The 24,211-nt window shown below is 39.1% G+C and overlaps 1 protein-coding gene across 1 annotated transcript in view; it reads right to left on the minus strand.

Annotated features, from left to right (window-relative positions):
* DNAH11 (dynein axonemal heavy chain 11) overlaps positions 1 to 24,211 on the minus strand; it is a 324,062-nt gene that overhangs the window by 164,822 nt on the left and 135,029 nt on the right. The window contains 9 exon segments of the mRNA XM_082845873.1: positions 4,267 to 4,415; positions 5,759 to 5,893; positions 5,897 to 5,909; positions 7,877 to 8,013; positions 10,514 to 10,591; positions 11,391 to 11,585; positions 12,808 to 12,900; positions 17,656 to 17,794; positions 23,087 to 23,203. Coding sequence (XP_082701999.1) covers positions 4,267 to 4,415; positions 5,759 to 5,893; positions 5,897 to 5,909; positions 7,877 to 8,013; positions 10,514 to 10,591; positions 11,391 to 11,585; positions 12,808 to 12,900; positions 17,656 to 17,794; positions 23,087 to 23,203 — 1,056 coding nt within the window.

Here is a 24,211-nt window from a genome sequence, read left to right on the forward strand (position 1 = left end):
ATATTTCCTAACTCTGTTCACTGAAGGGTCTAGAAGCAATGACATACCAGTGGCAATGAGCTCTCCTAGCATCCCTATCTTGGATTCTAAATACCACTCCTTATACAGAAAGCAGTCACTTCCAGCTCCTTAGAGAAATGAGTGAAAGACACGTAGGGGAAGTAAAGTCTGAGATGAGCCAGAAGCCCCTGCGTTAGTCAGAAAGCAAAATGCTCAGACTTAGGAGAACAAGTACAAAAGAATATGCAAGAGGCTGGCTTGAAGGGGGTCCTGCTGGCAAAATTTAGGGCAACTTGAGCATGCAAAAGAATACTGTTGGCAATGAATCATAACCCACTGAACTAAGACAAAAGAAGCCATGAATAGAAAATGACACTCCTCAAAAAGAACAAAGGAAGGGGGAAGAGTGAAAAAGAGAGAGAGAAAGGAAGGAAGGGAGGAAGGAGAGTAGAAGGGAAGAAGAGAAAAAGTTCTTTACTAAAAATGTCACCTAATATATGGAGACAGAAGGGTTGACCCACTTTGTAACCACCAATGGGTTATTCTTCGAAATGTCTGGCTTGTTCTCTTCAAAACTGTAAATGTCATGAAAGAAAAAGGTGGGTGGATATTCTAGATTAAAGGAGAAAACAGAGATAAGTAGATGCAATGCATGGTCCTTGTTTTGATGCTGGATTTTTTAAAAAAACTACAGAGGAAATTCCCAGGGTAGCTGGGAAATTGTGAAAAATTACTGTTTGTTTTGATAGTATTATATCAAAGATGAATTTCTTAGGTATGTTAATTGAATTATGTTCATATAGGAGAACACCCTAGTTCTTAGGAGGGAGATGCTGAAGTACTTAGGGATGAACTGTCAACGTCTCCAACTTACTTTCAGATAATTCAGCAAAAATAAATAAAAGTAGAAAATATAGGGGACTACCCTGGTAGCACAGTGGATAAGCCTCCATACTTTCAATGCAGGGGGCCCGGGTTCGATCCCTGGCTAGGGAACTAGATGCCATATGCATGCCGCAACTAAGAGTTCACATGCCACAACTAAGGAGCCCGCTTGCTGCAACTAAGGAGCCCGTGAGCCACAGCTAAGACCCGGTGCAACCAAATAAAAAAATAAATATAAAAAAATAAAATATACGTCTCTCTCTGCCTGTGAGAGGAAGTGTATGTACAGCCAAAGGAAATTAAATTGGGTAAAACTGTAAAAATTGATGACTGCAGGAAAAGAGTGCATGGTTGGACAATGTACTACCTACCACCTTTTCAATTCTTCTATATTTTTGAACACTTTCGAATTAAAAAGTCGGGGAAAATTGAGACAGATACTGGTTTGGGAAATTAGGTTGATAACTATATTGATCTCAGAAGGTAATTAGGGATTAAATGAGTCAATACATGTAAAGCTATCACATTTTTAATATTATGACATTAAAGTAAGGTAATAAATTATCCAATAAATATGGAGTTAAAAATATACCACCCCCAACTTGAAATAGCCACTTTTTGGTAGTTCATTGAAAGTTTCTGGCAGTAGGAGGTAAAACTATAAAAATACCCTTTACAGAAGATTCCCATTATTTTGGATAATGACCTGGATGGACCCTTTGGTCACACATATGAAAATTAAAACCTACCCATTGATCTTAAATTAAAAAAAACCTCCATGAAAATAAAATCTAATGGTGAAGAGGGGTTTAACTTTCTCAAGAATGTAAATTGGGTGACTCTTTTGCCAAACTGTGGCCTTTGACTTATGAGATAAAAGTCTTTCTTTAAATGGGGATTTAGACCGCTTTTGTTAGCACAAATCTCCGTATGTTATCAAAACTGAACTACAGAGACCTTGGGAGCTGTGAGATTCACTACTGAAATCAGACCACACCAGTGGGGGTGAGGGGTACAAGACTGCCTCTGCTCTCCATATGGGGGAGTCAAGGGGCACTGGAGATTCTCCGTCAGCTAGCTCCCGATCAACAGAAGCATCCCAGGAGATAGTCAAAATCCTCGCTGGGGAAAGGAGCTATTAGCTCAAGAAGAACTCTCCATTTTAGAGTTTTAAACATCACTCCCTCCCCTAGCCAATGAAGGTTTACCTTCACAGAAACCTGGGTATGGCTCTACTTGGCTGCTGAGTTAGAGGATGAGACTTTTAGTAAATAAATCAGTACACAGAAAAGTAGCCTGGAGGAGTGCATGAGCCAGGCATCTGGCAGGGAACAGAGGTCATCCTCAAATTAGGATAATAGAGAAGGATCAATAAAGGGACTATTGGCAAAGGTGCGGGCAGAAGCAGGGAAACTGGAGAGTGACATGTCATGGGGTGATGGCTGAGAAATGGTGAGAGCACCCGCGGCTGCAGGGACAAGAGAATGAAGGGCTATCAAAACCTGGAAGCAAAGAATCTCATGGAGACATTTAAGAGGACCTGCTGATGAAGGTCACGGTCACCCTGATGTGCTCCTGCAGGGAGGGAGCCAAGGGAATGAAGAGCCTAACCTCACTCTCTTTTCTCCCTCTCATTTCCTGCCAGGGCTCCTCACTGGCCAAACCAACCAGAAGCCAGAGGGCAAGGAGCCCACTGATGTGGTCCACACAGGATGGCCGCTGGGGGCACAGAGCAGGGTGGAGGGGTAAAGAGAAGACATCTGACACAAGAAGCATGCCAGGCACCAGCACGTGTTCATGTGCAGAGGTCAGATGTTTCTACAGCGCAGAGTGGGAATACGAGAGGGGGTGACAAGGGACCACCAGAATGAATTATGGAAAGTGTAAGCATCTGAAGAGTAAGCAAGTGGGCACAAAAAACTTCTTTATTCTAAATCAAAGCATCACCACTGTTCATGTATGCATATTATGTGTATACATACAAACACACAAATGTTCACTAAATGATATATCTATGTGCTCCATACGAGCTATTATTATTACTTATTCACTTAGTCAACAAATATGTCTTAACATGCGCAAGGTGTGAACAGGGTAATGTCCAACTAAAAATGACAACTGCATACGGGTGCTAATTTAGTGATTTTTAAGTTAGCCTAATTAATTAACTTTAAATTTAATTGCTAACATTTTCTTCAAATAATCAAATACATGTTTAGCATTCTTAGAAACCTAAGATTAAAAAAAGAAATGTTCACAAAAACAACAAAGAACCTAAACAACTAGATTAAAAAATAGGCAAAGGGGCTTCCCTGGTGGCGCAGTGGTTGAGAGTCCGCCTGCCAATGCAGGGGATACGGGTTCGTGCCCCGGTCTGGGAAGGTCCCACATGCCGCGGAGTGGCTGGGCCCGTGAGCCATGGCCGCTGAGCCTGCGCGTCCGGAGCCTGTGCTCCGCAACGGGAGAGGCCACAACAGTGAGGGGCCCGCAAACCCAAAAAAAAAAAAAAAAAAAAAAAAATAGGCAAAGGACTGAAATGGGCATTTCTCCAAAGAAAATATACAAATGGCCAATAAACACATGAAAAGATGCTCAAATGATTAATCATTAGAAAAATGTAAATCAAAACTGGAATGAGATACCATTCCACACCCATTAGGATGGTTACTATAAAAAACAGAGAAAATAACAAGTATTGGTGGGGTCATGCAGAAATTGGAACTCTTGTGCTCTACTGATGGGAATGTAAAATGGAGTAGCCACTAATGGAAAACAGTATGGCAGTTCCTCCAAAAATTTGAAGCAGAATTACCATATGATCTAGCTGTTCAGCTTGTACATGTATGTATCAAAAAATAATTGAAAGCTGGGACTCAAAGAGATTATGCCCGTGTTCACAGAAGTGTTATTTGCAACAGTCAAAAGGGAGAAGCAGCCCAAGTATCTACAGAAGGATGAATGGATAAACAATATGAGATATATATATCTCTACCAAATGGAATATCATTCAGCTTTGAAAAGGAAGGACATTCCGGCACCTGCTATAACATGCATGAACTTTGAAGACATTATGCTAAGTGAAATAAGCCCAGCACAAAAAGACAATTACTATATGATTCAATTTATAAGAAGCACCTAGAGTATTCAAATTCATAGAGAGAAAGTAGAAAGGAGGTGGGGATGCTGGGAGGGCTACTGCTTAGTGCCTTTGGGGCTTCAGTTTGGGAAGATGCAAAAGGTTCTGGAGATGGATGGTAATGATGGTCGTACAACAACGTGAATGTACTCAATGCCTCTGAACTTTACACTCAAAAATGGTTAAAATGGTAGATTCGATATTCATGTATATTTTACCACAATTAAAATAAAAGCAATACTCACGGATTCCAGCCTAAATCTTGTGGGTTCACGTATAGAATACCAGCCCTGGAAACAGTAGCTGGGGTTGCTGTCCTTAAGTGATGAACCTCGAACAGCAGCCTCATAGAGGGAGTGAGAGCTATGCGTTCATTGCTGGCCAAGGTCAGCACCTGGACAGAGCAGCACAGCACAAAAGTGGCCATTTCATTAGGGAGCAAAGGCAAGGCTGCTAACTTTCCAAAACAGCACAAAGTCCTTCCCCCAGGAGAAGTGCCAAAGGCTATGAGGTCACTGCCTGAGCTAGAAATGCGGTCGGAATATATATAGGATGGATAAATAACAAGGTCCTACTGGATATCACTGGGAACTATATTCAGTATCCCGTGATAAACCATCATGGAAAAGAGAGAGAGAGAGAGAGAGAGAGAGAGAGAGAGAGAGAGAGAGAGAGAGAGAGAGAGAGAGAGAGAGAGAGAGTGTGTGTGTGTGTGTGTGTGTGTGTGTGTATGCATAACTGACTCACTTTGCTGTACAGCAGTAATTAACACAACATTGTAACTCAACTATCCTTCCATTTTAAAAATGTTTGTTACAAAAACAAATAAAAAACAAACAAACAATGAAATGCAGTCTGAATAAAGATCTCGGTTCATCCTCAGGGGAGCTCGCTAACCCCTGAGGAACAAACTCACCAACATGGACTCACTCATGCCAACCTTTAAATAACTGTGGTAATTATTACTAAATATAAGACCCTTGTTTTAAGAGTTGATTACATAAAAAGGCCTGAATGCCATAAGAAATAAACTTTATTTAGAATCTGAACTATCACAATTTTAAATTTTCCTGTAGAAACTCATGCAAGTATAAAGATCTTAGACCCATATTTTATGATAGACAATGTCTTGGTTCAGAAAACAGTAATTACTCTTAGGTTAAGGGGGTTACTACTACTATTCTATAGCAATGACAATTAATGATTTCTTTCTCCTGACCCTAACAGTAGGCCTTGGGTTGCTTCAATGGTGTCTCAAAGACCCGTATCTTCACCTTTTATTTTTGCTGGAAATTCTGGATTAACCACGGCAAAATGCTTAGGAATGCATACTCAAATCTGTAGCCATAGGAACTACTTAATTTCAAGAGCTAAATTTAGCCAATTAACATAGGGCACAAACTCATTCTTTTATTATCCAAGTAGTCCATACTTAAAGAGAAGATATAATAATAATTTACACCTAGCTCTTAGAAAATGGTAAGATTGGATGAACTAAATCCTTGGATACATATCTTTCTTTAAAGATGGTTAAATTTATAGACAAGAAAAAATGTATTCCCTTAAATTCTTTAATAGTGAAATTAAGAGAATTACCAGGAAGGTGCCACATCAAAGTAGTAATTACATAAAGAATATCAGGTTAATGCCTGAAACTGGTATTAAAGTCAACAAGTGAATGGAACGCAGTACACTCCAGGTGTTACATTTAAGGTTTAGCACTGAGGTATTACTCACCTTGTTATCGTCCATGACAGTATTTAGTGATTCAATCCACATGGGATCAATATCGCCATCCAGCACTATCCATTTTGGTCCATCATGCCTAAGATTTGCTTGTTCTCGCAGAATGGATGAGAATAGACCTATAAGTTAAGAGTCAGCAATCCTAATGTATAATGGAGTTGAGTGCTATTTACTTCTAAAATAAATTTGTCTTATTTGTACTGGAAGCTCTTTTATTCAGTAAGTAAATTTGCTATAAGTTTGTCACCTCTTTCAGGTGGGCAAACAGCACTACTTTTTGAGCTATCCCTGAGATCTAGACCAATGGACAAGTTTTAATTCCATGAGAAGGTTCCTTAACTTCTCAGACTGAGCAACCCCAAATGTCAAATAAAGATGATAGTACCTTCCTTGAAGAACACCTGTGGAGATTTATAGCCGGTGACGTACATGAAACTCAAAACTTACACCAAATGAAAATATTAACCTTTTTCATGCACATATATTCAGTATCTATTTTAGGCCAAATATTAATTTATTCCACCTTTCTCTATTTTTCTATAACATTATTCGAGAGAGATCATTATAAAGCTAAAGTATTCAGAAGTGCGATACATTTCTTTGGGAAATGTGTTCACTGGCATTATAATAAGTTATCATTATCTCACAAGATGTAAAGATAGAAACATTTAAAATCCAGAGGTTTTAAAATACTTTTTGCTAAGTATTATGCATGTTTCATGGCACATTTAATAGCTGCTGACTGTTCAAAACTCAAGTATATAATACTATGGTGGAAAAAACTGTTTTGAGGCAGGTATGTGGAAGGTTTTGTTTCCTCTGTGAAGGATTTTGTGCAAAGATAAGTGATAGTCTATAGTAGAACCTGCTACCATAATTCATAAAAAAGCCAGCAACCTGTTCTAATGGACACTAATTTGAAAGACTTCTACATATTTTCAGCATAAACAGATATTATTCCTTTCCTGCCACAGTCCTTAAAATAAAAAAAGAAAGCCTAAGAGACCAAATTTTGACTGTCCCACAGATTAAGGAAGCAGGGTGTACATGATACTAGGATGGAGAATGACGAGCTCTGCTCCTTTGACAGGGTCATCAGGGAAGTCTTCTCTGATGCGATGTCTGACCAGACATTCTAGTAACATAAGGGAGCAAGCCATGCAGGTATCTCCAGTGTTGCAGATGGTGGGAATACCAACTGCAAAGGCCCGTGACAGGAAGATGCTTGGCGGGTTCAGAGAAGAGCAAGGATGCCCGAGTGTATGTGTAAGTGAAAGGCAGAGAACAGGAAATGAGATCAGAGATGGGGAAGAGGGACTCAATCACATAGAACCTTGTAGGCCTTGGATAAAGGTTGGATTCTAACGGTGATGAAACACACTGGAAACCGCAAGCAGAGAACTAATATTCTGAAGACCGCCTTCTGTCTGCTGCATGGAAAATGAATTAACGGAGACCCGTGAGGTGTGACACTGCAAATGCAGGCAAGAGATGCTGGTGGCTTGGACTCATGTGGTAGCTGCAGAGAAGGTGAGAAGTACTGGAATACAATACGTATGTTAAAGGTAAGTAAGGCCTATAGGATTTGCTGGGAGGTTAAATGTATGGTGTAAATGTGGGAAAGGACTCAAGGATGATGTCCAGATTAGTGCATTTACAGAAATGAGAATGTTACAAGTGATTTTAACAAAGGAATCTGCTTGTCCACAAAAGCTTTCAGGGCAGGAAACATGTCCCACTGACTTTTGCCCTGGCACCTAGAATAGCACATGCCTGAAACTCAGTATCTTGTATCAGGTACTTTATAAATGTTCCCTGAGGCATCTGTGTTGACTTCTCTGCTGGTTTACAGGGAACCCTGACATAATTGATGGGGGATAAAATACACAGCTCTGAGCACAAACCTGCTGAATGCTAATCGACCACTTAATCAAATCTAGTTTTAATTTATAGGTTATAAATGCTGTTGTGAGCTGCTGTATTTCCAATAACGCCAACCCATGAACAGTAAATCTACAACCATGACTAAAATTGGCTTGAACTGAGAAATGATTTTCTGGATTAAAAAAAAAAAAGAAAATTTTAGCACTTCAAAAGGAGAAATACTACTTGCCATCTTTCCATTCTCGGGTAGCATGATGTATGAAACCAAAGAGTTCATCTGTTGTCACAGCTTTGGGGTTTAAGTCATTCCAAATAGGTTTCTGTTTCATGTTAACATATGTTCGGTTCAGTGTTCTCAAAATCTGAAAAAGAAAGAAGGAAAAACGCTAAGAAAATTAATACTAATGTAAGCCAAATGGGAAGCAAAAGATTTCTGAAGAGTTTTCCTTAGGTATTATATGTTCTTAGATATTCTGTGTATATTGAGAATGGGAAAAAATTTACATGTGCACATTTTCATTCACATCTTGAAAAATTGAATCCCACAATCCCTGAGGATCAGTTCACCTGATTCTGTCAAGAGAAAGTCACTATCGACAGAGATTTTTAACCATGTGTGCAAAGTAAAGGACTATATGTAAATGTGCTCCTGTACATGTTATTAAAATCCACTCTGCCTGTATTATTTAGATTGTTCTTAAAATTTAGCCTGCATCCAAAGTGCTTAGAGGGTATTAAAACAGACTAATGGACCCGATCTCAGAGTTTCTAATTTAGCAGGTCTTGCGTACGACTGATTTGAGTTTTAAGACGGTCCCAGGTGATGCCTAGGATGCTGGTCCAGACATGCTTTGAGACCTAGCGACCTAGAACAACAGTTCTCAGGAGGAGATCATCTTGACTTGGGGGAAGAGGACGTGCTACTGGGCATCTCGTGGGCAGAGGCCAGGGATGCTGCTCAACATCCTGCAATGAAAGACCAGCCACCAGGACAAAGAGTTAACCTGTACGGATGTCAATAGTGCTGAGGTTAGGAAGCCCTGTTCTAGGTAATTGAGGAAAAGAAGGCTTGGTGATAAGAATTCACAGGATAGGTCCTCTCTGGAGGGTCCAGTGGTTAAGACTCTGTGCTTCCACTGCAGGGGCACGGGTTCTATCCCTAGTTGGGGAACTAAGATCCCGCGCGCCACGCAGCACGGCCAATAAGGAAACAAAAATAAAAAATAGGGCTTCCCTGGTGGCGCAGCGGTTGGGGGGTCTGCCTGCCGATACAGGGGGCGTGGGTTCGTGCCCTGGTCTGGGAGGACCCCACGTGCCGCGGAGCGGCTGGGCCCGTGGGCCATGGCCACTGGGCCTGCGCGTCCAGAGCCTGTGCTCCGCTGAGGGAGAGGCCACAACAGTGAGAGGCCTGCATACCGCAAAAAAATAAAAAAAATAAAATAATAAAAAAAATAAATTTAAAAAGTAAAAAATTAAATAAAAAGAATTCTCAGGATAGGTGCTTAATACATGTGTAGTTAATTAATTGACACCTTAACACAAATATCTGCCCAACTATCCTTTCTGCTTTCTCTGAAAAGCCATGGCTTTTATTTTAGATATTATCATCCTGATGTCCTCTCACAGGGGTTTAAAGGACTGATAAACAGTTGCCAAAGACTTTAGAATAATCAGTTGCTAAATAACATGGCCCAAGCTTTGGTGCTCTAGTTCTATAAGCTTAAGCAAAGGTTGAATAGGACGGAATCAATGAAGACTAGATGAAAGAAATTGAATGTCTTAGAAATATTAAGCTTCTATTTTTAGAAACCATTAATCTACTGAAAATTATAGAATTTAATTTTATCCTTCCTTGCACCATGGCTCACATCTGAAACTTACTTTTAACAAAATAATTACAGGTCTATCAGTAATCTACTTTGCTATTTCAAGGATCACATTTTTCAGTAGAAAAAGCCCTATACAGGGCTTCCTTTTACACGTATTCCACTTTGGATTCTGACCTAAATACTGGCAAGTTCTATAGACACCCATGCTCTAAAGTCTCATATGCCCACTCTGCTTATTTTTAGTTGCTGGTTACTAAATATGTTTATACCCAAACACCCTCAGTTAAACTGCATGCGGTTCTGCATTATACTGTCTGCCAAGCAAGAAAATAAGTATGTTGCCAGGACTGTCAGTAAGACCAAACAAAATTAAGCAGTGAACTAAAAATGGGGATAATAACACCCATGGCCTATCATCGTTGTGCAGAGTAAATCACACATAATGCACCTAGCAGAGTACATAATAAGTATGTGGTTTGTACTTCCTCCCTTTCTTTTCAAGTTTTGTTTTCGCCCTATAGAGGGCTATATTTCTGGGGGAGTATTGAAGAAAACTATTTGGGTTTTTCTTAATGATATGGGGAGGAGACACTAGGATAACTTGGGAAATATAAGAAAATAGTTTTGGTCAATGTGGGTAGGGCCACACCAATCCTATAAGCCAGGTATCTTACTCTAGAGTCTCTCAATATGTTTACTTTGGATAAAAGAATTCAGGTACATTATCGAAAGATGAATAGAGCAGGATGGCACGCATCTAAGTTCGCGAATAGGATGCTATCTCATGTGGAAAGCCCAATCTTCCCTCAGTTTACTTATTTGAATGCAATGTTCTACTAGCTCCTCTCTCCCTGCTCCCAGTATAAAGAAAGGGTTTCAACTGATCAAATAGCAATGTTAGAGTCTCAGATCCTAACCCAAAATTATGAGCAACTTCACTGAAGGGAACTCTCAAATGGAAGTGAATGTAGCTCTCCCACACTGCGCAATTTTGTTCCTTTCACGGCTGAAAGCTAACAGGCGTTTACTATACCTTGCTCTTTCCTGTGCCTGCGTTTCCAACGACAAAGACCGAGTGTCGCAAGGCCAACAGCTCCTCAAGCTGGACAACCTGCAGACCAAACAACCACACACTAGTTTCCTTTAATGAGTTTGTGATTAAAAAAAAAAAATCTGCCCATTTTCACCCAGTTCTTTCCTTACAACTTGAGTCAGCCCCCACTGACAGCATTACATTCCTGGAAAGTTAGAAAAGATGACAAGTGCAAAGTACAGTTGCTCCCAGATCTCTCAACGTAGAGTACGGGGATGAGGATGAAGAAAAACCATTACTTGGTGAGTCAGTGACACAGGCAGAAGTGAAGTACAGAGGTACTTGGTACATGGCAGGGGTTAGTTACAAAAATCAATGACTCTTCATGAAGTGGGACCAGAAACAGCATACGGCCAACATCATCTACAACTGACTAATGACTTACATCCTTTGAAATATCTATAACAGATAATCTGTATGTATTTTAACATCCATGTATTCACTGCACCCCAGACGAGTGAGTATATGCAGAAGCCTCTCCCCCATTACAAGCATGTGCTAATGACTTTATTTCCAACTTTCTCTAAGATGGAGAGAAAAGAAAGCAAAATTAATTTTTGGTGCACATCACCGAGAAGAACCAAGGAGTTTTGTAAACTAATGAAAGTCTGCTTACATTGAAAACCATGACTTACCCTCTCTGTGTTTTCACCTTCTCACAGAATGGGACTATGTTAGAAGGCTTTGATGTATATACTAAGGGCATCTTAAGGTCAGTGTAACATGTAAGTTAATGTTTTGGCTGAGTATCACTTAACCACAGCTATTGTCAGTGCACCTCCCAAGGGCTGCCATGACAAGGAAATGATCCTTTTACTTTGAGGATGAAGCTCTCCTCGGGCTGCAGGCGGAGCTCCACGGTGGACTGCCTGACCATCTGCTCAAAGTGGGGCACTCTCCTCCGGGGCACATCCAGGGCTGGAAACAGGTCACCAACCAGGCCCAAAAACACAGGGATGTCATCAGTCACTATTTTAGGCATATTGAAGTCCCTTAATGCTCTCATGAGTACCTAGAAAGGAAAAGAGAAAACATTTCATAAAAAAGCCAATACAAGGTCTAACAAACACCTAAACAGCTAAAGATGTAATCATGGGATAGACACTGTTCTCTATTAGAATGGCATTCTATCTACAGGGAGGGTAACTGCTTACAAGGTCATATATCAGAACAGCAGAAAGCTCTGCTGATACCATAGATAACCTCAGACTAAAACCAACAAAGAGGCCCCGTGCCTCCCTGGATAATGTTTTGATCTTAAGAAAGGGTCTGAGGTACTTCTCTCTGTAATCTTCAAACTCCAGGATGTAAATTAACCAAGGCCATGAGACCGTTTTGTCCAAAATACTCTAAGAATCTCAGAATGATAAACTCAACCCATTTTTAGTTTCGGTTTTTCTTCTATTTTGGCTGAAAACCAAAGAGGCCTTTAGATTTTAAAAGCAGTAACTTGAACATCAGAATGACTTTTACAGAAAGAGGTAAATGTATGAAATCTTGACCCAATCATGAACTGTGACTCAGAGGAAGAGGGAGAAAGGTTGAAAAAGAGAAGTAGAAAATCACATGATAAATATCCCTTAACATGTAAAGAAACTCACAGGAATAGACCTTTTTCAAAATCTCAAGCCATACTGCATCTTCACACAGGCTGTATATGCATTATTCTCACTACTTGTTTAATAGAGAAAAATGCATGATGTGGGTGTTATTGTTTTTCCCCACGAAGGATAGTGGAACATTCCCCTAGTAGCTCTAAATAACCAACTAAATATATCATTGGTGTCAGGTGAGCATCCCCCCCCGTTGCTTTCTTTAAACTCATCTCACAACCCATGAAATGGACATACTTTCTTCCATTAGATTATGTCTTCATGGACTTTTTCAGGATTAATATCCCAACTCAAACAGATTTTCTAAATGTTCCTCAGAGAAAATCAAACATTGATTACTGAATTATTTATGATCGCCAAAATATTTTTCGTGGCTGATATTTCAGAAGCACTTACAAAATCACATTTTCTTTCATATATTCATATCCTTTTACTCAAGAATACTTGTGGTCTTTTATAACATAAGAAATGCCAGTCCTCAAAATATCCTGTATTAAAAATAGATGTGATGCTTTTTAAAAAGTCATGCTATGTATGACCCACCATCCAGATATATATACTTTTATTTGTACAAAGCCATTAAGCTCTTCACTTAACAAAATCCTATTAGCATTGCAGTACCTGATCTTCAGGTCTATTTTTATCGCCTCGTTTCAGGGAGCCAGCTACAACCAAGACAGATTTAATAGCACGAAGTCCCCAATCATAATGATCCTAAAATCAAAACACAGATACATTTTTTCAAAGATTTTATGAGGGAATCAGATTCTTATTCCAGAAGTAAAAGCCAAAAGCTAAAAACAAGAGTTCAGATAAACATGTGTCTTAATGATGTAAAACAATATTCTCTTCCCCTCCTTGAAATTGCAAAAACCATGTCCCTTCAGCGTCCTGCTTCTTTTGCCTGATTCTCCACCTCTGTCAGCAAATCTCTTCTTTCCATAGCGTTTAGTTGCAGTATTTGCCCAAGGCTCCATCCGCCTTCCTCCCTCTGTTCTCTCAGTAAACCTGCTAACTCAGGGGTTCAATTACTCCAGTGTTTTCACTTCCAACCACAAGCGCACTCCTCGTTTTCTACCGGCAGCCCTGCTATTCCACCCATTCCCAGCCCTGCATCTCTAACTTCCCTCATTACTTTTTTTAAATTTTATTTTTAATTTTTATTGGAGTATAGTTGATTTACAATGTTGTGTTAGTTTCAGGTGTACAGCAAAGTGAATCAGGTGTACATATACATACATCCACTCTTTTTTAGATTCTTTTCCCATACAGATCATTACAGAGTATTCAGTAGAGTTGCCTGTGCTATACAGTAGGTCCTTATTAGTCATCTATTTTATATATAGTAGTGTGTATATTTCAATCCCAATCTCCCAGTTGATCCCTCCCCCACACCCCTTACCCCCTGGTAATGATATCATATGATATTGCTTATGTGTGGAATCTAAAAAGGGTACAAATGAACTTATCTACAAAACATAAACAGAGTCACAGATGTAGAAAACAAACTTATGGTTACCAGGGGGTAAGCGGGGGAGGGATAAATTGGGAGATTGGGATTGATATATACACACTACTGTATATAAAATAGATAACTAATAAGGACCTACTGTATAGCACAAGGAACTCTACCCAGTACTCTGTAATGGCCTATATGGGAAAGAATCCAAAAAAAGAGAGGATATGTGTATATGTGTGACAGGTTCACTTTGCTGTACACTTGAAACTAACACAACATTATAAATCAACTAGACCCCAATTAAAAAAAAAAAAAGTTCAGTGATTAAACCAATACCTCTTCGAGACTTCCACATTACCCCTACATGAGATTCCTTCACAGGCTCCGAGCTCCTGGAGCATAGACCCCATGCTGATTTTTTGCCTTCTAGGTCCTAGCACAGCACACAGCACAGGGCAGGAGGCTCAGGAAAGATACACTCTATTAGCTGACTGACTGTATGTAACCCATCTTCTCTCCTTTGTCTTCTGTCCACAATCCACATAGTAACAACCCTTCTCTCAATATCTCCCCCCTGTGCGTGTGGGAAAGTCACTTAACCTCTCCAAGTCTTACTACCATCATCTCTAAAAAGGTAGATTAAAGTATCCACCCACTTCACAAGGTTGTTGAAGTAAAATGAGTTAATGCTTTGTAAGTAGTGAAGCAACACATGTAAATGTATATGCTTTTCAGTACATTAATAGATAATAAAATCAATTTAGTGGGTCTTAACCATCATTTTTGTTGGTACTAAAATAGAACAGAATGGAATGAAAAATACCAGGGTGCACTGCAAATAAGGGTAAGAAGTGTTTGGTGAAGATTTTTGTTTCAGTGGTGCTTGGGTGCGTGTGTGTATGCATGTATGTGTATATGCATGTATGTGTATACTGACTCTCAACAGAAAGGTATTTTTTACTGTGGGTCATGGTAAAAATCATTTGAAAGCCACTGATATACAAAGAAGACTAGGGCTTGAGAGGAGGGAAAGAGAGGGGAAAGAGGAGGCCAGGGAGATTGGGGAGGGGCTAAGTCATCGCAGTAACACTATTAAAGGAGAGGATGTACAAAAAGACACATACACCCCAATGTTCATTGCAGCACTATTTACAATAGCCAAGTCACGGAAGCAACCCAAATGTCCATCGACAGACAAATGGATAAAGAAGATGTGGTACACATATACAATGGAATACTACTCAGCCATAAAACAGAATGGCATAATGCCATTTGTAGCACCATGAATGGACCTAGAGATTATCACTCTAAGTGAAGTCAGAAAGAGAAAGACAAATATCACAGGATATCACTTATATGTGCAATCTAAAATATGACACAAATAAACTTATTTACAAAACAGAAACAGACTTACAGACATAGAAAACAAACTTATGGTTACCAAAGGGGAAAAGGAGGTGGAGAGGGATAAATTTGGAGTTTGGGATTAGCAAATACAAACTACCATATATTAAACAGATAAACAACAAGGTCCTACTGTATAGCACAGGGAACTATATTCAATATCTTGTAATAACCAATAAGGGAAAAGAATATGAAAAAGATTATACATGGGGCTTCCCTGGTGGTACAGTGGTTGAGAGTCCGCCTGCCGATGCAGGGGACATGGGTTCGTGCCCTGGTCCGGGAAGATCCCACATGCCACGGAGCGGCTGGGCCTGTGAGCCATGGCTGCTGAGCCTGCGCATCCGGAGCCTGTGCTCCGCAACGGGAGAGGCCACAACAGTGAGAGGCCCGCGTACGGCAAAAAAAAAAAAAAAAAAAAAAAAAAAAAAATTATATAGGTATGTGTATATAACAATCACTTTTCTGTACACCAGAAACTAACACAGCATTGTTAATCAACTATACTTCAATTAAAAAAAAAAAAAAAGACGACTTGGTGACACTCCTAAACATTTAAACAGCGCAAACAACTGCTAACATAATCTTCACCATTTTCATCAGGTTATTCCTTTGGTCAAAAATGTCCACTGATTCTTCTCAAATCCATTCCTACAGCTTAGAAAACTATCACTGGACTGTGTTCCTAACTCAGCTTTTCTGTCCGGGACAAATTTCTTTCCCCTCATCTCATCTCTGACACTTCTGTTGAGTTGGAGAGCCCTTTCCTCAACTACTCTACCCCTCGCACCCTCTCCCTCCTGTAAGTGGTTACAGATGTCCTAGAAAGGGTTAGAAAGGACTGGATTTAAATCTTGCTCCTCCCATTTATTAGTTGGGAACTTTGGATAGGTTATTTACTCAGTTTCCTCACCTGTAAAATGGAACAAATAAGACCAAATTCATAGTAGTTTTGTCAAGATAAAAAGCTAACACATGGTGCCTGTTCAGTAAATGTTGGTTCCTTTCCCCCTTCAAACTATGATAATTTTTTCATCCTCCATTTCCTTCTAATTTTTATTGCATGTAAACTAAATCTCCTACATAGGTTCTTTGAAGTCAGAAATCTAAGTGTCTGCTTCATTTGTTCTGTGTTTACCCCGTTCATCGCTGTCAGCAATAACTATATTACTTGAATACAGTAAATGCTTACTAAATGTGTTTAAGTATTAGTACTGGGAATTGGGTATGGTTGCAACTCCATGTATCCTGGGTCCGGTAACACTTTTTTCTTCTGACGTTTTCCCATTATAAAATTAAAAGGGGCTCATTGAAAAAAAAATAAAATGATATCACAAACAAGAATAGGAAAAAAATTTTAAATACTCACAATCTTAGTACCCAGAAACAAATGTTAAAAATCACAATGTATTTTCCAGTCACTTCATATGTATATAAAACACACAGTGTAATATAAAATGTACTGAATAAAACTCACGCAAATTGTAGATCACATCGACAGTTTGCTGTGCTGTTTTTTGCATATAACATTGTCACAAGCATTTTTCCACATTATCAAATTCGATATGTTTTACCCCAGAATATAAATTCACAGTTGTTAAAATGACAATATGAATTTGCCTCTCAGATTCCAAATTTCACCCCAACAAAGGGTAATTTAAAATGAGTACATCTGGCAGTACAGGCAACTGAGTGGTTCTAGCTGTGATATTTTAATACTTTCATCCTTCATCCTGGAACAACTGCAAAATAATGTCACCAGGAATTAACAAGAGGTCACCAAAAGAATGAAGTCAAAGGTGACCAAAAAGCTAAATTTAAAAACAGTGATGCTGATATAGATGGCATTTTTGTGGCCCACCAGCAGCTTCAACGAAACAGCAAGAAGGTAGTAACTGGAGAGTAATGCATTTATTAATTTGGCCCATTTCAGAAACAAAGGAATTGTAGAGCAAAAATAAACACAAACAAAAAAGCCAAGTCTACCTTCAAATAAAGAATTACCAACAAAACGAGAAAATCTTTCATTTAGCATTTCTCAAGGGTTTTTCAGAAAATCAGCTTTCCCTGGCTCTTATGAACACTCCTGCCATCTTTCCCTGGAAAATAATATTCCCACCAGGAAAGGGAGGCATCATAAAATTCATATCTAATTACAGCACTGATAACATTTAAAGAAAATCACATAGCCCACTGATAAAAGCTGTATTAAGTACAAATAAAGCCTTCAACTTAAAATGTCTCAAGTGTTTTTTTTAACAACCTTTATATGTGCTCTCCATTACTGGCTCCAAGTTGAAGATGAGGAAATTGAGGCACTTAGGGACTAAAGCCATATCCTTTTTAGCACAAGGAGTATATGATTTTTTTTGTTCTTTGTTTTTGAATTTTATTTATTTTTTTATACAGATTCTTATTAGTCTGATTTTAATTTCAAAAAAAAATGAAGAATTGTAAAATTCAGATTTTCAAAATTTGGGGGAAAATATAAAACTATTCCTAAATGTCTAACTATAATTTGAGTGATAAATTACGCAGTGTCCATACTTCAGAAGCTGTTCTAATGGGGTGTAAAAACCCAGAAAAAGTAACATAATACCCCTCACCTGCTTGGACAGGAGCTCCTTGCAGAGCGTGTACAATGTAATAAACTTGCGGGCTAGTGAGCGTGCATCCACAAAACCTTCAGCAACTAACAGGATTTCACAGATTAGCTCGATGTCAGGGGCCACCATGGCACAGGGTCTACAAAGTAAATATGAAATTTTGTTTTAAAATGCAATAAGGTAATAAGTGCAAATGGCTGAAACCCAGTGATTAATGTGTACCAACATTCTAACCATTCCCAAGCAGGTCACAATTACCTCTGTCAATCACAGCTAACAAGACCCTTCACTTCAACTAAAAAATGCCCAGGAGTTACTAGACACATAGAAAAAGGTGGAAAATATGCAAATGGCATAAGCACGAGTGTAGGAGCTGAAGGGAAATCTGTGGGTACAATCGGTAAACTTCCATTTTAAGTTGTCACTGCACAAAGATGAGTGATGTTTTGTGCTTAGAGGCCAGCCTTTATTTGTGGCCAGTGCTGTGCTGGTGAACAGTTAACAACTGGCTCTCCAAAAAATAATGTTTGCTGACTTCCATGGAATCAATACCTCCACCGTGGCTGATTTCAATCTACCAACACGGTATCACTAAACTTGCAGCTGGCACGAGATGTGAGGTTGTACACCACCATACAGACACAATAGACACAAGTACCCTAAGACCGCAAGTATTGAAAAACTAATTAGGAAATCATGAGTTTGAATGCTTATCACCTTTGTCTTTAATAGATGTTAATCAAAAGTTTATATAATTTGTTTTTTTATTAGTACCTGTGCTTTACAGCCACCTCACAAAATTCATGAAAAGTTAACCATCAGCTCCTGGGCTTCCCTGGTGGCGCAGTGGTTAAGAATCCGCCTGCCAATGCAGGGGACACGGGTTCGAGCCCTGGTCCGGGAAGATCCCACATGCTGCGGAGCAACTAAGCCCATTGCCAGAGCTACAGAGCCTGAGTGCCACAACTACTGAAGCCTGCACGCCTAGAGTCCATGCTCCACAACGAGAGAAGCCACTGCAATGAGAAGCCCACATACCGCAGTGAAGAGTAGCTCCCACTCGTCGCAACTAGAGAAAGTCCACGTGCAGCAATGAAGACCCAACACAGCCATAAATAAATAAATTAATAAATTAAAAAAATTAAACAACAACAGCAACAAAAAGTTAACCATCAGTGCTTTCAAGCTCATACCAGCCATCTCCAACACTGCCTGTGGCCAGCTTGGTTAGACTTTTAAGCTGAAAATTTATCAAAACATAACTTTCAAATTCCCTTCCTTTTGGAGGGAGACTTCCAAAAAGTTCTCACAGGACAATTACCATTAAAAGCAACATTTGAGGGCTTCCCTGGTGGTGCAGTTGAGAGTCCGCCTGTCGATGCAAGGGACACGGGTTCATGCCCCGGTCCAGGAAGATCCCACGTGCCGCGGAGCGGCTGGGCCCATGAGCCATGGCCGCTGGGCCTGCGCGTCCGGAGCCTGTGCTCCGCAAGGCAAGAGGCCACAAACAGTGAGAGGCCCGCGTACCGCAAAAAAAAAAAAAAAGCAACATTTGAAAAACTTCCACTCAACTGAAGTCCAGTGCAAAGAAGGAGCCAGAGTAAATAAGCCTGTCATTTTAGACTTTTCCAGTAATATTTACCCATCTATTTTTTGTAAATATTATTACAGTCTACTGCAAGCCTATCTAGTTTTTCATCCTAAACATTCCTGAGTCTCTGGATCTATGTTATTCACTGCTTCTACCTAAAGTAGCCTCACGTTTTTTCCCACAGTTTTTTATGTAAATAGGGGAGGGAAGAGGCTAGCATATTTACTTCACTGGTACTTCCACTAACACTGACAACTGATATTCAATGAGTAGTCTTCATACCATAAGGGGTGCTAAAAGCTTTTCAGGCACTCTCACTCAGTTCTCTCAACTCTTTGATGTGGCTACTCTTCTTATCTGTACTGTACTGAGGTGCAGACTAAGGTTCTGAGCAGTACAAGCTCACAGCTGAGGCCACATGGTGGGGGTCATGATACTCTCAAGGCTCAGGCATGCTGCTTCCGCTCATGAACATTACTTTCATCACCCAGTTGTCCTTCAAACTTTGCTGACACCAGTCCTGACCCCCATACACAAATGAGTCTGCACTTACTTAAACCAAATTTATGAAAACTTCACAAAATAATTCCCAATTTTAAGACCCAAATGAAAACATGTATTGATGCAAGATGAACCGTATACAAATGTAAAAGTACTGCAGAGAGGTACAATTTTCAAATGAAAATATTCTATAATCATTACATTTATTTCTAGGATAGTTATTCTCTAGAATGTTTTTTTCAAGGAAAATGGACATTATAAAATTGCTATGCTAGAGAGAAAGCTATTTTATGAGGAAAGGAAGATGTTCACTAAAAGTTGCTAGAATAACTGACTATAACGGAAAAGAATTCTGTTTAAATACTCATTTCATGCTACTTACCAACATAAGCCCTTAACAGATGAAGTACATTTGAAAAGTCATAATATAAAAATTAAAAGAGAATACAAATGAAATATGCTTAAACATCTAGATGGACAGACAAGCAAATTTTAAGCTTAAAAGAATTTAAAGACATCACACTAAAAACTACAGAGGTTCTTACATTATATGTGAAGTAGCATATTATTTTGAAGGTAGGCCGTGAACAAAGACACATATTGTAAACACGAAAGAACTCTTAAAATGTAAAACTGATAAGCCTCTAGCTCATCAAGGAAACAAAGGGAGAGAAGACACAAATTACCCTTACCAGACATGGATCTCAGGACATCACCAGAGATAATAAGAGAATATTATGAACAAATTAATGCCAATAAATTCAACAATTTAGATAACATAGAGAAATTCCTTAAATGATGCAAATCATCACAACTAATTGAAGAAAAAAAATCTGGAAAATCTCTGTATCTATTAATTTAATTGATCACTAAAACGACTCCCACAAAGAAAAATCTAAGCCCAAATGGGTGAATGGCTTCACTGATTAATTCTATCAAATATTTAGGGGGTAAATAATACCAATCCTACATAAACTCTGAAGAAAACAGAGAAGGGAACGTATGTCAAGTCATTCATGGGGTCAGCATTACCCTGATGCCAAAACCAGATGAAGATATGACAAGAAAGCACACTACAGAGCAATGTCCCTCATGATATCAATTTTAAAATCCTCAACAAAATAGTACCATATTGAATCCAACAATACATATAAAATAATATCTCCTGACCAAGTGGAGTTTATCCCAGGAATACAACATTGAAGAATTGTTTAGCATTTGAATAATCAATGAGTACAGTTTAGCACATTAACAAAAAGAAGGGGGGGATCCATATAAAACCTATTAAAAAAAAAACTTCTAAAAGAAACATAGTTGAAAAATTTTGCAACCTAGGGCGAGTCAAGCGTTCTTAAACAGGATATTTTTAAAAACCATGAAACAAATTGATAAATAATATTTTATTGAATTTAAAACTTTTATCTTTGATGGGCACCATTAAGAAAACGAAAAGGCAAGCCACAAATTGAGAGAAAAATATTTGCAATCTGTGTATTTAACAAAGAAACTGTATGCAGAGGGCTTCCCTGGTGGCGCAGTGGTTGAGAGTCCGCCTGCCGATGCAGGGGACACGGGTTCGTGCCCCGGTCCACAAAGATCCCACATGCCGTGGAGCGGCTGGGCCCGTGAGCCATGGCCGCTGAGCCTGTGCGTCCGGAGCCTGTGCTCCGCAACGAGAGAGGCCACAACAGTGAGAGGCCCACGTATTGCAAAAAAAAAAAAGAAAAAAGAAAAGAAACTGTATGCAGAATACAGCACTTCACAAAAGAGGGTATGGGAATGGTCAGTAAGTTAAATGTAAAGATTTTCAACATTATTTACCATCGTGGAAATGCAAGCTAAACCCACAATGACATACCACTACCTATCTATCAGATTCGTTAAAACTAAAAAGACTGACGATACCAAGTTTTGACAAGAATGTAGAGCAGCAGAAATTTTCATACATTGGTGGTAAGGGTGTAAAAGGGTACAGCCATCTTGGAAACCATATTGGCAGCTTCTAATAAAGTCAAACGTACACCTGCCATGTGACTTAGCAATTCCATTCATAGATATCTACCCCAAAGAAAACATATATTCACACAAAGACTGTACATGAATGTTCATAGCAGCTTTATTCATAACAGCCCCAAACTGGAAACAATGTCCATCAACTAGTGAATGGATAAATAAATTGTAGTATGTCTCTCCAATAGAATGCTCATCAGCAACAAAAAGGAAGGAACTAGTGATATGCTGGACAACTCAGATGAATCCCCAAACCACAGTGTTCAAGGGAAGCAGACAACACAAACAGGTACATACGGTAGGGGTTCGTTTACAGGAACTCTAGAAGAGGCAAATTTAACCTCGAGTCACAGAAAGGACATCAGTGATGTGAGGGCTTAACTTCAAAGAGGCACAAGAGAATGTCTGGGGGTGTCAGAAACATTCCATATCTTGATTGTGGTAGTGTTTTCACCAACTGGATACTGAAGTGGGTGCATTTTATTACATGAAATTACACCTGAACAAAGTTGATTTAAATCAGAACAGGTTTCTATACAACAGCACAAGTTCTCTGACAGACTGCTAATAAGCATATAAACTGTCAGAGTACATTTGGAAAGCAGATCATCGATCAAGATTTTAATCAGTCACCAAGTAATTCTACATGTAGGAATCTGTTCTCGGTAATAGCCTGAAATAAGGATAACACTTCAGGTGAAGGGATGTGGACAGCTGGCTACTTTATGATCATAAAAAACTGAAAAGAAAAACACAAGCCCTCCATGTCAGACAACAGGGGATGGTTAAGAAAATTATGGAGGAGCCCTGGGAGAGACCATTTTGGAGCTACAAAAAATGGTATCTCCAAAGAATTTTCAATAATATGACAAACTACTTATGTCAACATATTAAATGAGAATTAATGAAAATCTAACCTAATATCTTAACCTCATAAAACAGGAATTATAAGAGACTAGATAAAAATACAACAATCATTATTTCTGGGTGGTAAAGTGGTCACTTTTTCTTTATTCGTTTCCGTATTTTCCAAATATTCTGTAGTTTGTGAAGATTATATTTATAATAAAAATATCATGACAAAAGAGCTAGTATTAAATGTTCAAATGTACTAGGTAACTTTTAAGGAATGATTTTCAGTCCTGGTTTCATATTTCAAAAGAATTAATTTATCATGGTGAAAGTTCTCTCTATAAAGGGATCCCAAAGATATAATAAAGGGTTTTCCACAGAAATTCCCAAGTAAAAACAAATCATTTAACAGTGCAAACCAGAAACGTTAGGTGACATGAGTGCTCCAGATGCTAACCCACAAAGCATAACACTTGCCTGAAAAGAGCTTTGAGATTTTCCGGTAATTCGGTTCGACCAGCATATCCTGGGTTCATAGTAATAAATATTCCAACTGATGGCTTCAGTGTGATAGCTTCCCCAAGAAATACAAATCTACCAGAAAAAGAATGTTGATGGAATTAAATGTGTTCACTGAATATGAATGCACACTGACAAATGCAAACCAATGCAAAATGCAAATTATTATTAGGAAGCTGTTTATGCTGTGTAATTTTCTTTAAAATTCATAAGCATACATATTTTGAAGAGTGTTTATTAAAAATACATTCCCTTCCCCCAAAGGAATTACAAGTATGGCAAGTATTCCTTTGTGTTTTAGCATGGCTGCAGTATGCTAGAATATAAAAATGAGGACTTGACTACTTTAACAGTTAATGAAAGGTGATGCCATTTTTGCCTTCAACATGGGCTGCAGTTTCTTGAATGTGATACGGTACAGATGCAGAATGTCCATGCTAAGAGGAGAAAGGGACTCCTTGTTCTGTTGTTATATTGTCCATTTGCTCACCCTCCATCTCTCCTTCCCTCCCATTTAGTCAACAAATATCTACTGACCACCACTGAGAGGTAGATTAGTGTGGTGCTTGTGACAGCTAGCTCTGGGGCCAGACTGGGAGCATTCAGAGACCAGCTATATCACTTTATGCATATTCCATTCCCTCATCTAATAAAAAAGAAAAAGCATGGAGGATAATGGTATTACCTACCTTATTGGATTACATGAGGATTAAAAGAGATTATGTATATAAATGGCTAAGAGTACAGTGCCTAGGGCCTGGTAAATACTCAACAGATGTTAGCTATGACTATGCCTATTGTCATGACTTGAAGGTATTGGAGAAGCAGTGAGGGATTTTCAGAAAGCTTTGAAAGGGCCATTAGCCTGTTGATGGCCAGGGCAATGGAACGGTAAAGGGCAGTAGGAGCCAAACTGAAGGACATGTGGAAGGAAACTTCCAAATGGAGGGAAATGAGACAAACAGAAGGCGTTCTCCTGTTGAGAAAGGGAAGGGCTAAAGCGGTTAAGGAGCTGGGCCTCCAACACGGACTAGGGAGGGAAAAGAGACAGCCACAGCTTTTAGGACTAAGAGTTTCTTAGAT

Source organism: Leucopleurus acutus (genome assembly GCF_964270905.1).
Source record: "Leucopleurus acutus genome assembly, chromosome: 9".
Taxonomy (NCBI): domain Eukaryota; kingdom Metazoa; phylum Chordata; class Mammalia; order Artiodactyla; family Delphinidae; genus Leucopleurus; species Leucopleurus acutus.